The following is a 15,118-nucleotide window of genomic DNA, read 5'->3' as shown; positions in this document are numbered from 1 at the left end:
TTTTCATACAGCTGTTGCAAATCATCCATTCCCTTGTCCAGTATAGTAATAACCTCTTCATGTTCCTTTATCTTCTTATCATGCTCGGTTAGAGTTGCTTGAATATCATCTAATTTCGTACCTATTTGTTTAATTTCAGAGCTGATTTGTTGTGAATCCACCGACGCTTCTTTTCTGAACTGTTGAAACTCCTCAGTAAGCTTTTGAATTGAGCCCATAATAGCTTCCAGAGCTGCTTTGGTAGTCATAGTAATATAATAACCCGTCTAATAGTAGTATTTCAAAAGGTTGGAGACAAAAGTAAGTAAGTTAGGAGCAGCAGCAGAGAGCTGTTATTCCATCAGTGGCCACCAGGCAAATCCCAGCTGAGGGTGTTCTGACAGAGCTTAACAACATGATGGGGAGGATAGATAGTAATATCTTTTTCCCCTTGGTGGAAGTCACTCAGACAAGAGGACATAAGGAAATAGGAGATTTAGAGGGGATCTGAGGGGGAATTGGATCCTGAAATGGGTAGTGGACACAGGCAATATCAAGATTTTTAAGAAGCATTTCAACAATTATTTCAGAATCAGATTCAGTTTTATTGCCACTGATATACAATATGTCATGAAATACATTGTGTGGCAGCAGTACAGTGCAATACGTAAATACGCTATAAATTACAATAAGAAATATATTATAAAATAAGTAAGTAGAGCAAAAAGAGAGCTAAGCTGGTGAGGTAGTTTATGGACATTCACAAATCTGATGGCTGAGAGAAACAAGCTCTTCCTAAATCAGTCTGAATCACAAGCCTAGGGATCTAACACAGGTAAATAGGATTCGTGTAGGATCATCAGGGGCGTATTTACGGAAAATAGCGCCTATGGCAAGCACTGAAATTGCGCCCCAGTCCAAACATCTGACACCCATCTTTCAGATAATTTTACCATAATATCAGCTCAAAAATACAAGTCAAGTTCGTTAATCTTTTAAGTAACAAATTATGGCACTACATGAAAATTATAACTGCACCTTCCTTGCTTTCACTGATGCAAATTGGTCTATGATGTGATCAAAGTCAGTTTATTCAGTTTCTTCTCTTTCTACACTCAGCAGAGCAAGATCACAGAGTCTGCCTTGACCCATGGAGGCTCTCAGATACGAAAGTATTAGTTTTAACTTGACGAGTGATCTCTCACAGCTGGCGATGGAAACTGCGATAGTTAGCATTATCTGAATAGCAATGCAAAGATTGGGGAAGACGCTCTCAACTCCATACTGAACAATGAATTCAAGAAGCTCTTCAGGTCTTGATATTTTCATGTTGACCCACCTTGATAGCAACATTCTGCAATCCAACATTTCTTCATATAGCTGCTGTCCATCAACATCAGAGCTGTACAATTCGGCCAAATTTTCACCTTTCTTCTTTAGGTCGTTACTGTCAGCACCGTAACACAGTCCCTCAACATCGAGAAGGAACCCAAACTCAGCGTCAGTGTCGTGCAAACGAGCGAACCTTTCGTCCATTTCTCTGTGAAGACAGCCGAGTGATCCCTTCATGCCTCTTTCCATTTCCTCCTTAGCTGTTAACCCAACATCTCTCGAGTTCTCATCAGCCATTCGTTTCTTTCGTCTCTGACATCTTTCAACTTCAATATTCCATTCTTGACAGAGACCAACTCCTTCTTCGAGTGACTCACTGACCAACACTTCTCTTTCATCATAAAAATGATCTCGGAGGGCTTTCAAATCCAAGGCAGCATCGTGGAAGTTCATGCTAGGATCCTGCAGCCTCTTTTGAATACAGTCAATGCGAATGAGTACTTTGTTCCAAGATCCTAGCAAAGTCAGAAAATTGTAACTCAACATGCGGTTGTACAGCTGCCTTAGAAACATAGAAACATAGAAAATAGGTGCAGGAGTAGGCCATTCGGCCCTTCGAGCCTGCACCGCCATTTATTATGATCATGGCTGATCATCCAACTCAGAACCCCGCCCCAGCCTTCCCTCCATACCCCCTGACCCCCGTAGCCACAAGGGCCATATCTAACTCCCTCTTAAACATAGCCAATGAACTGGCCTCAACAGTTTGCTGTGGCAGAGAATTCCACAGATTCACCACTCTCTGTGTGAAGAAGTTTTTCCTAATCTCGGTCCTAAAAGGCTTCCCCTCTATCCTCAAACTGTGACCCCTCGTTCTGGACTTGCCCAACATCGGGAACAATCTTCCTGCATCTAGCCTGTCCAATCCCTTTAGGATCTTATACGTTTCAATCAGATCCCCCCTCAATCTTCTAAATTCCAACGAGTACAAGCCCAGTTCATCCAGTCTTTCTTCATATGAAAGTCCTGCCATCCCAGGAATCAATCTGGTGAACCTTCTTTGTACTCCCTCTATGGCAAAGATGTCTTTCCTCAGATTAGGGGACCAAAACTGCACACAATACTCCAGGTGTGGTCTCACCAAGGCCTTGTACAACTGCAGTAGTACTTCCCTGCTCCTGTACTCGAATCCTCTCGCTATAAATGCCAGCATACCATTCACCCTTTTCACCGCCTGCTGTACCTGCATGCCCACTTTCAATGACTGGTGTATAATGACACCCAGGTCTCGTTGCACCTCCCCTTTTCCTAATCGGCCACCATTCAGATAATAATCTGTTTTCCTATTTTTGCCACCAAAGTGGATAACTTCACATTTATCCACATTAAATTGCATCTGCCATGAGTTTGCCCACTCACCCAACCTATCCAAGTCACCCTGCATCCTCTTAGCATCCTCCTCACTGCTAACACTGCCACCCAGCTTCGTGTCATCCGCAAACTTGGAGATGCTGCATTTAATTCCCTCATCCAAGTCATTAATATATATTGTAAACAACTGGGGTCCCAGTCTTGCGACACTTCCTGTTTCACTGGTCTCGTTTTCATTGTCTATCATGTCCTGGAGAACTTGAAGTATCTCCTCAAGGTACTTGTTGATGGGCTTCACTGCTTCTGTCCTCGCACCCCACCTGGTTTCAAACTCCGACTTAACAACCACAGGCACGGCGTTTTTGAGTTTTTCCCAGTGCTGTGTTGAATGAGAGAAAAACACATAGAGAGCTTCGATGGTTCCAAAAAATGTGACCATCATTGTATCCTGCTTGGCTGCTGTACACCCACCAAGTTGAAAGAGTGATTATTGCAATTCACAAACACTGCCAGGTTGTTTTTCTCACTTATTCTTTGATGAACACCACTTCTGTGTCCAGCCATCACAGCAGCGTTGTCATAGCACTGTGACCGACAATCTTGTAGCTCCATTTTGTCCTTCTCTAGCTGTTTCAAGGTGTTTTCAACCAAACTCTCAGCATCCTTCTGGTTTATCTGGATAAAACCAAGGAAGGACTCTCTAACACGGACTGTCTTCCTCTCAAAATCAACTTCCGCATATCTCACTACTTCTGACATCTGCTCACGGTGTGACTGATCAGGAGTCAAGTCGAACATGAGACAATAGTACTTGGCTTTACGAATGCTTCTCAGTAAACTCTGGTGAACAGTGGATGTCATTATGTAAATGAATTCACTCTGGACACCCAGTGAAAGATAAGATGTGGATCCAGGATGACTTTCCAAATGAGTGAGGTGTTCTTTTATGACAGGGTCAAATATGGCCAGTAGTTTCAGTAATCCAAGGAAATTTCCCACATTGGAGTCATCGTTTAGCTGAAGTGACTCCCTGTCCTGGCAAAGCCAGGTTCTGATTTGCAAGGAATTTTATGCAGTGAAGGATTCTCGTCAAGATATCACGCCACTTCTTATTTTCCTTCTCAATCTGTGACTGAAATACCGCATCAATAACTCCTCTGTCTCCAGCTAAATTTCTTTCCATTTCTTTCTACCGTGTGAAGCATTCCTGATGATTCTTGGCATTTTCATGAACACTAATCCTTTCAGGTACTTTCCACTGGTTGAATCCACTTTCCTGCTCCAATGAGGATTGATGGTCTGACCGGGAATAGAGAACACAACTGATACAAAATGTAGACTTTTTGGAAGGGAAATAGACCAGCCATGAGCGAGTCACTTCCTCACCATGCCCATTTCCCAAGTTCCTCTTGAACCAAGTGTTGTTCATTGAGCAGTTATTTGTTGGCAGGAAAGGCCCCTCACTATTCTGGAAATACTTTGAACCCAGCTTTATTATTTCTGTTCTCAACGCGTCAGGCAGAATTGCTTTTCCAGTATCCTTGTGGAACTTCAGAAGTCCAGTGTCATGCTGTTCAATCACTTCTGGTATGACAGTTCGAGGCTCTTTGACACCATCCAGTTCACCAGGTTCAGTGTCGTCAGGTTCAATCTCATCAGGTAAAATCTCGTCAATAAACTCAACATCACCACCACCACCATCGTCTTCCCCTCCTGTCATGTCCACGTTCTCTGTGGCAGCCTCACTCTTAATCTCGTCATACTCGGATTTATCTGACATGACTTCTTCCTCGGCTTGTGACGCATTTGTACTTGATCCACCTTCGGATTCTAACAAACTTGTAGCAGGTGCAGGTGACTCCATGGAACGTGACGAATTACTTGTTCTGGGCTTTTCAAAGAAGGGCATGAAGAACTTCCTCAACTTCTTGGCTTCCTCCATCTCCAACTTTCGACTCTTCCGTCCTTCAGCTCCACTTTCCTTCTTCTTCGTGAAGAAACGTTTCATGGTCTTCTTACACAATACCTCCTAGCACTTCTCACCCATGATAATCAAAGACAGATCATACATCTCAAGAAAATTCTTTTTTCACTATCCGAGGATGGCTTGTCTGACTTTATTAGAAACTGCTCAGTGGCGCCCCACTTCAGGTGGCGCCCAGGGCACGTGCCGTACCTGCCATACCTTAGATACGTCACTGGGGGTCAGTATGATCATGGAGAGCCAAAGAATCTGTTTCTATGCTGCATGACTCCATGTCTTTATAACACCGTGGTTCATCCACTGGTTAGTGACTGGTGATGGAGCTCACGGTGAGGATAAACCCAGCTGTGATCAGTGAATGTGGGCACGTGGTCAAGTGGTTAAGGCATTGGACTAGCAACCTGAAAGTCGTGAGTTCGAGCCCCAGCCAAGGCAACGTGTGTTGTGTCCTTGAGCAAAGCACTTAATCACACATTGCTCTGCGACGACACTGGTGCCAAGCTGTATAGGTCCTAATGCCCTTCCCTTGGACAACATCGGTGTCATGGAGAGGAGAGACTTGCGGCATGGGCAACTGCTGGTCTTCCATACAACCTTGCCCAGGCCTGCACCCTGGAGAGTGAAGACTTTCCAGGTGCAGATCCATGGTCTCGCAAGACTAACGGATGCCTTTACTTGATCAGTGAATGGAACTCAAGACCCACTGCAGAGACAAAAGAGATTCTGCTGATGCTGGAAGTCTTGAGCAATACACACAGGATGCTGGAGGAATTCTGCAGGTCAAGCAGCATCTATGGAGGGGAATAAATAGCCAATGTTCTGAGTATTGCAGTTCTTTTTAAAATGGACATCTCCTTACCCAACCTTGTGCTTTGAATTAATGACAGAAGACCTGAACCCCCCCCCCCCCACCCCCAACGCTCCCAGAAGCTCCATACTTCCCTGGCCATTCACAAAAATACACAACCCCTGTGTCATTAACTGTGTGTCTGATGCTAGGCAAATATCAGTGTACACTAAGGGGAGCTTTGCACGTAAGTGCCTGAGTCACTTTGCACAGTAGGGGAAAAGAGAGGGCTTTTCTCTTTTGAGCAGAGGAGAATCAAAGATGACTTGATAGAGGGGTATAAGATTTTAAGAGGCATGGAGAGAGTGGAGACCCAGTGACTTTTTACCAGGGTTACAATTGCTAATACCAAAGGACATCCTTATAAGGTGAGCGGAAGAAAGCTTGGGGCAGATGTCAGAGTTAGGTTTTTGGCACCGAAAGTGGTAGGTGCCCAGACCCAATGCTGTGGATGGAGGTAGAGCTGATACAAAAGGGACATTTAAGAGACTCTTAGACGGCACATGGATGAAAGAAAAATGGAGGGTTATCAGCTGTGTAGGAGGGAAGGGTTAGATTGATCATGGAGTAGGTTAGAGAAAGGGTTGTCACATCATGGGCCGAAGGACCTGTAATGTATTGTATTGTCCGTGTTCTAAGTTCTATATTCTTACAGCACTGAAAAAGGCCCTTCAGCCCACCAGGTCTACACACACCCCCAACTATCCTTTTGCACAAATCAATTTTTTTGTTCTCCCCACATTCCAATTCTCCCAAGTGTCTATCACTCACCTACAGTCAGGTGATTCACAGTGGCCAAATGACCTACAGAATGCAGATCTCTTGGACGAAACTGGACCACCTGCGAGAAACCCAGGTGGTCACAAGGAGAACATGTAAACTCCACAATAGACAGCACCCAAAATCCGGATTGAACCTGGTCACTGGAGCTATGAGGCAGCTCTTCCAGTGGTGATACTGTGACAACCTTGTGTTATTACTTCCCCAGTATACATGAGTGCAAATCATTCTTTACTTTCTATTAACAATTTTTGGAGGACAGATTTCATTATAGATGAAAAACCTATCTGGATTTCCTTTAGAAACCTAATGTTTGAGTTTTCACTCAGTGGCCACTTTATTAGATACATCTGTGCACCTGCTCGTTCGTGCAAATATCTAAGCAGCCAGTCATGTGGCACTAACCCAATGCATAAAAGCATGCAGACATTGTCAAGAGGTTGACTTGTTGCTCTGACCAAATATCAGAATGGGGAAGAAGTGTCATCTAAGTGACTTAGACTGTTGGTACTAGACAGAGTTGTCTGAGTATCACAGAAACTGCCGATCTTCTGGGAGTTTCATGCACAACAGTCTCATGAGTTTACAGAGACTGGTGCAAGAACAAAACAAAAAAAAATCCAATGAGCAGCAGTTCTGTGGGCAAAAATGCCTTGTTAATGAGAGAAGTCAGAGAAGAATGGCCAGACTGGTTCAAGCTCAGAGGAAGGTGACAGTAACTCAAATAACCACTCACTACAACAGTGGTGTGCAGAAGAACATCTCTGAACACACTATATACATAGAAACATAGAAAACCTACAGCACAATACAAGCCCTTCGGCCCACAAGGTTGGGCCAAACATGTCCATACCTTAGAAATTACTAGGCTTACCTATAGCCCTCTATTTTTCTAAGCTCCATGTACCTATCCAAAAGTCTCTTAAAAGACCCTATCATATCCATCTCCACCACCATCGCTGGCAGCCCATCCCACGCACTCACCACTCTCTGTATAAAAAACTTACCCTTGACATCTCCTCTGAACCTACTCCCCAGCACCTTAAACTTGTGTCCTCTTGTGGCAACCATTTCAGCCCTGGGAAAAAGCCTCTGACTATCCACACGATCAATGCCTCTCATCATCTTATACACCTTTATCAGGTCACCTCTCATCCTCCGTCGCTCCAAGGAGAAAAGGCTGAGTTCACTCAACCTATTCTCATAAGGCATGCTCCTCAATCCAGGCAACATCCTTGTGAATCTCCTCTGCACCCTTTCTATGGCTTCCACATCCTTTCTGTAGTGAGGCAACTAGAACTGAGCACAGTACTCCAAGTGGGGTCTGACCAGGGTCCTACATAGCTGCAACATTACCTCTCGGCTCCTAAGTTCAATTCCATGATTGATGAAGGCCAATACACCATACGCCTTCTTAACCACATATATTGAACGTTGGAGTGGACAGGATACAGGAGGTACCTAATAAAGCAGCCACTGGGTGTTCATGTGCATGTGAAGGATCCTATTGATTACACAATTCTGATCACTTTTATGTTCTGCAAACTTCAGAAAGCACACCCACCCCTAGGCACCTATTTCTTTCTTGTGACTGGAGTTCATATTTCCAAACTAGACTAGTTCACCATTGAAGCAAATAGCTTCTTGTTAACCAGTTAATCATAAAACAGGTGTCTAACATGGCAACAGGTCTACAACACAGAGGCATCAGCAGAGTGGATTTCAAGTTGGGTAAGGAGTGATCAGCTATCAAACACAGCCCTGCCTTCTCTTTATTTCATTTTCACCTCCAATGTTACCACAATGGGAGGCCATGCTCCAAATCATAACTAATGGTTTCTGTTGTTCAGTGGTCTGTATAAATGGCTTCCAGTGTAAGTGTGGTCATGGCTATAGATTATAGAATCTAAAAATAAGTATTTCCAATTGGAATTAATGTCTACTGATCAAAAATCTACGACACTGGAAATCTAAAATGGATATAGAAAATGCTGGAAAATGCTGGTTAGGCCACATGCATGGACAATCTTTGACCAGAAGTATTAACTATTTCTCCTTCCACAGATGCTGCCTGACTTGCTTAGTTTTTCCACTACTTTCTACCTACATTCTCATCCATTCACTATCAATCTTGACTACAGAAGTCGAACGAGCTCTTGACTACAATGGAAGATCAGTTCTTGTTGAAAGCTTATTAAAATGCCACAGTTTCAGGAAACTCCAAATTGAATGCCACAGTCATATCCTGGCTCATGGCAATCACTAAATAAGATTGGTGACAATCAATATGGCTTTTCAGTCCTATTCATGTATAGGTATGTATGCAATTAGGAATTGAGAGCCAAGAAATTAATGTAAGTCACTTAAAGTGGCGGGAGGAGAAGATGGCAGTGCACCACGCGTGCGCAGCTCTCCGGTGAAAAATGATGTTGTATCTGTTAACTAGGGGCTGTGGATAATTCTGATTTGATGGAGAATGGACATGAAAGCACAGAGGAACATCTGGAGAAATTTCTGAAACACCCGTCCGCTGCTGTCGTTACTGTGTGGCCGGGAATCTTTCGGAGGGTAGGCCTCAAAATCCCCGGCCTTGCCTACTTTTGGCGACCGCGAAGGAGGTCGAATAGTTTGGCAGAGATGCCGCTCAGTACTCGGTGTCGGAGAGCTGATCAGAGCTCGAAGTTTTCAGATGACTCAGAGTCAGATTGTGGTCGGCATGGCAGGGAGAATTTTTCTTCCTTCTCCCATCTGCGTGAGATGTGGGACATTTGAGAAACTTTGAACTTTACTGTGCTCACGGACTTCTTCATCAAGTTATGGTATTGCTGCACTGTTTGTAACTATATGTTATAATTATGTGGTTTTGCCCGTTTTTCCAGTCTTGGTTTATCCTGTGTTTTGTGATATCACACTGGAGGAAATAATGTATCATTTCTTAATGTATGCATTACTAAATGACAATAAAAGGGGACTACGTGTCTTCATAATCTAATCATGAAAATCACTAACTTACAGTCAACTGCAAATTATTACAACGTAAATTCCATGGTGCTACTGTTGTCATAGAGCAACTGAACTCTGAAAACTCACATTTGTTCCTCAATCATACTTTATTTACTTGTGCACAAAGAGAAAAGTGAGGCCCCCTGTCACCAAACTTCTCTGAAGTCTGAACAAAAAAAATCCCATTTTTATACCGAATTGGCTAGCTGGATACAGATACTGACCAATTAGTAACCTTCTGTATGTTTGAATTCCTTATTTGCATGATCAATTACCAATCACACAATAATAATACCGGTACTAATAGCCAATAGAATCTACATTTAAAGACCAATAGTACTTCAGATTTAGTCAAGTAACTGGCCAATAGTAAGTATCATCCAAGAACTCTTTGTATTCTCCTTACCTTATCTGCTTATACTAACTGGTTCCAGTCCCCTACTTTTAAAAAGAGAAGCTATGCTCATCAAAGACCATTTTAAAAAGACCCTTCTTACTTGGGCTGACTGTTTACTACCCATAAACTACCCTTGCCTGAACATTACTAAACCCTGCTGTATCTTTCACACTATAACCATTAATCTATCCCAGTTATTAGAGACCAGTTTCCCGAATCAGTGAAATTAATTGCACCTAAACTTCATCCCCAAAATTCACAGGAATGAGTAACCAAGTAACTAATCGAAATCACTGATACGCACATGTCTCATTGATCAAGTCCTCATGAGGTTTCCCAGTTTGAAAGAAATGAAGACACAGACTTGCAAGCTAATCTTCTTCTTAGAATGTTCTTTTATAGACAATTAAATAGATTAGTAGTACTATGAGGCATACAACAGCCAAGTTAAATGCCACAAGAAGCCACACACATTTGGTAAATAATGCCCAAGCAGTCACATTAAGACATTTTGTTTAGGGATAAATATTGACCAAGACTTCAAGAGAGAGCACATCCACTTGTTTCTGACCTATCTGTATATTTTACCTCCAATCACCTTTAAATTATTGCCCCTTGTATTAGCCATTTCTACCACAGGAATTAGTCTCTGGCTATCCACTCCATCTATGCCTCTTGTCATCTTGTACACCTCCATCAAGTTTTATTTAATCTTTGTTTCTTTAAATCATTACTTTTTGAACATGGCCTTCCCATGTACATCCCCTTCTCCTCGCTCAGCAGAGTTTGAGATATATTCTTTTTAAAAACCTTACGTGTCTTACCTCTGAACCACGCCCACATAGTGCCAACACACCAATCAAAATTCAGGTCATACCTTAAATGTGTCAGCAACAGGCTGCAGGGAATTCCCAGTGATCCCATGATTGGTGCTCTACAGGAAGAAGAGAAAATAGTACATGATTAGAAAATGCACTGTGTCGCACTTCAACAATTCAACCTTTATTTTGAAAAGAAAGTAATTGTGAGGCTATTGCAAAAAGCTTTGTTGAATCACTTTAAAAATCTCCAGGATCTTGCTCACACTCCCCTCTCTCTATCGCTTGAGATCCATGAGCCAGTCCTCACCGAGGAATCAGAGGTGGAGAATGTCAGCAAATTTAAATTCCTCAGTGTTGCCATTTCAGATTGTCTCTCCTCAGTCCAGCACATAAGTGCCATGACAAAGAAAGCACACAGCACCTCCACTTTCTGAAAAGTTTGTGAAGATTTGGCAGGTCATCTAAAACTCTGATAAACTTCTATAGACACGCCTACAAGAAGTAATAGATGCAGCCCAGTGCATCACGGCTAAAGCCCTCCCCACCATCCAGCACATCTAAATGGAGTGCTGTTGCAGAAAAGCAGCATCCATCATCAAGAACCCCCAAAATCTAAGCCATGCTCTCTTGTCACTGCTACAATCATGAAGAAAGTACAGGAGCCTCAGGACCAGCAACCATCGCCATGTTCAGAAACACTTATTACTACACAACCATCAGGCTCTTGAATCAGATGGGCTAACTACTCAACTCCACTTGCCCCACTATTGAATGGTATAGACTCACTTTCAAGGACTTCATCTCATATTTATTACCATTACTATCTTTTTTTTGTTCTTTCTTTTTGTACTTGCATAGTTTGTTGTCTTTTGCACACTGATTGTTGGTCAGTTCTGTTGGGGGCAGTATTTATTGATTCTATTGTGTTTCTTATATTTACTGCACATGCCCGAATCTCAGGGCTGTATATGGTGACACATATGTAATTTGATAAGAAATTTATTTTAAACTTGAAACGTCGGAACTATTCTTTGAAATCACCCACCCTAAGCAATGTAAATGTCATTTAACAAGAGTGTTCACAATAACTAGTATGTACACACAAACTGCATCATTCTCTGAATGGGATTGAGATACACAATACTAACTGGCAGGGGACTGTACTTGTCAGTGTACGTTACACTAGACAGTTTGCAGTGACAAGCACAAACAAATATATGCACTGTACCAGCAGATATACTAAGCAACTGTTAACAGATGTTCTGTATACAAAAATAAAGCTACTAAAAATGGATAATGTGATTTGAAAGCATAAGCAATCAAGAGGACATGAAACTTTTAAATCCGTCAGTCATGCTGACACCTGCTGTCTTTACAGCCACTCCCCCAGTGCGACACATCTACAAAGGGCACAGGAGGGCAGTCAGACATAGAGATAGACCATTAGGCCATAAGATATGGGGAAAGAATTAGACCACCTGGCCCATTGACTCTGTTCCCCCATTCAAACATGGCAGATTTCTTTATCAAATCCATTCTCCTGCCTACTGCCTGTAATCCTAAAACTGCTTCCCAATCAAGAGCCTACCAATCTCTGCACTACCTACACTTGGCGCCAAGAGCCCTCTGTGGCAATGAATTCCACATATTCACCACTATCTGGACGTCGTTTAATTCTTTGGCTGTGCCCTCAGATTTAGACTCTACTATGAATGGAAGCGTCCTCTCCATGTCCACCCTTTTGGTATTCAGTAAGTTCAAATCAGAACAACCCCTGCAACCCCACCCCATCATCATTCTGAATTCCACTGAGTACGGGCCCAGATACGTCAAGCAATCCTCAAAGGTTAAGCCTTTCATTCTTGGAGTGATTCTTGTGAACCTTTTCTGGCCCTCATAGACATGCAGCCATTTCTGAGCTCCATTATGGGATTATGTTGCTAGGAGGAAAAGAAGACATTAATCAATTTTCTTAAAGCCCTTTTGATAAAAATCAGAATCAAGTTTATTACCACTGACTTACAGGACATCATATTTGTTCTGCGGCAGCAGTACAGTGCACACATAAAAATTAATATAAATTACAAAATAAATAAATAGAGCAAAAGACAAGGCATAACAAGGTAGTGTTCATGGGTTCATGAACTGTTCACAAATCTGATGGGGAGGTGAAGTAATAGCTGAGTCACTGAGTGTGGTTCTTCAGGCTCCTGTGCTTCCTTCCTGATGGTATAACGAGAAGAGGGAATGTCCCTCATGCTGAGTTCCTCCAGCGTGTTGTGAGTGTTGCTATGTCCCTCATGTCCCTGGAGTTTTCTCTCTGCACATTGGGTGTTTGATGGTCTTTGGTTTTAATGGATTCTATTGGGTTTCTTTGTTTTGTGGCTATCTATATGGAGACAAGTCTCAAGGTTATATAAAGTAAAAATACTTTGACATTAAATGTATTTTAAACTTTGAAAGCCTAGAGACTGGAGGCTGGACTTGGAGGACCATCCATGTGTAGGTGCATGCAAGGGAGTAAAAGAGCTTGTTTTTCTGTTGCAGATTTGTTATATTCAGCTTTGTTTTGTATTCTGTGTTGTTCTGCTGAGCATTTGGGTGCTAATATGTCCGGCAATACTTGTGGGCTGCTTCCAGCACATCCCTAGCTTGTTAATGCAAACAACACATTTCACTGTACGTTTCCATGTACAGGTGATAAACAGATCTGAAAATAAATCTAAATCTGTATAATATCTGGAAATCTCTCAGCTATGATCACTCAAATGCAGAAATAGCATTCGGCATGGTATCGTGACCCTCCGGGCCAGGCATTGGTTGCGCAAGAGGCGGGAGGAGAGCACCATCTCACAAACTGTTGACTATCCCTCCTGCTCCATCTGTCGAAGAGTCAACATCACCCTCATCAACCACATTAACCTCAGTTCAGCACAGAACCGGAGAATGGTGTCTTCCTCCTTTCCTTAAGCAGCCCCTCAGTCCCAAAGAAATGCTTCAGAGAGGAAATTAGGCTGCCTTATCTGGGCTTTGCTAAAAATCAAACATAACCTCACATTCCTAACTATCTGTCAGATCACCCACTTGCTCTTACTTCAGTCATCTTACACTGCGCGTCTGGAATCCTGGACACCACAGTTACACGGGGATATTTCATGAGAAAAGACGCCCCTAGCAGCTTCTGCTGTCCTTCAGAAAATCTGATCTGATCCACTGTGGCGCGTCCAACTGCAAATTGAGAAGTACTGGCCATCTCATCAGTGGCTGAGTGCGGACACAGACAAGATGGGAAAGCAAATGACTTGAGAAGGATAGATTATTGATTGTAGTTGCTTCAGCTATCAATTACAGAAGAGCTGAAGTGATCTCTGGGGCATCATAATGAGCAGCTGAACCTTTCAGCTGCAGGCATAATAAAATGCTCACTCTCGATCAGACAGACCTATTGCATTACACCCTACAAATGGATTGTAGCTATGGGACCCACATACCAGTCGAGGACAATTTCCATTTCTGTTGATTGATTCTGAGACGTACACACTTAAATTTATTGGCGCTCTGAGATTGCTTTGGTTGCTTCATGAAAAATGCAAACCTTTAACAAGAAAGGTAAAGCAGAGAATATTGAGTGGAGTGCATTCACGGATATTTTCCCACCCCCTGGCACACACCAGAGTCCAACGGCCTGAGGCAGGAGTTTGATGAAAACTAGTCATGACAGCGACCCCCTGCGTGGTTGGGCTTTTGCTTTCCTGTTCTGCTAGTCCCTGTGTGTATCATGATCACCTTGTTTACGTTTCAGAGACAGAATGCTGAAGGCAAGATGCATTCCTAAATCTGTGGCAGGGCATGAGACCAGAGAAGTGGGCCTTTCAGCCCATCAAGTCTACATGGGGAAAGTAGTGGAGGAAAGGAAACGATGCACCACCGAACACATCTACGAAGCGCACTGCCACACAAAAGCAGCATCCATCATCCAGACCATGCCCTCTTCTCACAACTACCATTGGGCAGGAGGTACAGGAGCCTCCAGGTCCAGGGAGAGTCGTCAGGCTCCTGAAATTGCCTGGACAGCTCTAGTCACCTCAACTCCAAACACAGCTTACAGACTCACTTTCAAGGACTTTACAACTCATGTTCTCAGTATTATTGTTTTCTTTTGCACATTGGCTGTTACTCTGTTAATGTATGGTTTTGCCATAGATTTCATTGGATTTCCTGTAAACGCCAGCAAGAAAATGAACCTCAAGGTAGAATATGGTGACATATCTATACTGTGCTTTGATAATACATTTACTTTGACTTTGATCAATCCCCATTCCCTCAGTATATTTCCCTGTAAACTAGACTCTCCCTCGTGTCCATTTGCACCTCTCAACACTCTAACCACCCAGCGACACCCGGGCTGATAGAAAGCAGTCAGGTAAGCCAGCGTGTCTTTAGGATGTGAGTGAAACTGGAGCACCCAGGGAAAAGCTATGCGGTCACAGGGAGAATGTGCAAGCTTCATCCAGACAGGACCCAAGGTCAGGAGCTGTGAGACATCAGCACAACCCGCTGAGTCGTTACGCCGCAAGGCTCGGCCTCCTAGCCGCTGCTCTGCC

The 15,118-nt window shown here is 43.1% G+C and overlaps 1 protein-coding gene across 2 annotated transcripts in view; it reads right to left on the bottom strand.

The window, feature by feature from the left end:
- Window positions 1-15,118, bottom strand: part of LOC134359313 (branched-chain-amino-acid aminotransferase, cytosolic-like) — a 125,608-nt gene that overhangs the window by 78,002 nt on the left and 32,488 nt on the right. For both annotated transcript variants that reach the window (XM_063072322.1, XM_063072323.1), the window contains exon 2: window positions 10,571-10,627. In XM_063072322.1, the coding sequence (XP_062928392.1) occupies window positions 10,571-10,627 (57 nt within the window). The remainder of the gene's footprint in view (window positions 1-10,570; window positions 10,628-15,118) is intronic.

This window comes from Mobula hypostoma, chromosome 20 (assembly GCF_963921235.1).
Source record: "Mobula hypostoma chromosome 20, sMobHyp1.1, whole genome shotgun sequence".
Taxonomy (NCBI): domain Eukaryota; kingdom Metazoa; phylum Chordata; class Chondrichthyes; order Myliobatiformes; family Myliobatidae; genus Mobula; species Mobula hypostoma.
Note: the sequence above shows the minus strand (reverse complement) of the source record. Positions and strands in the feature narration are given on the sequence as shown.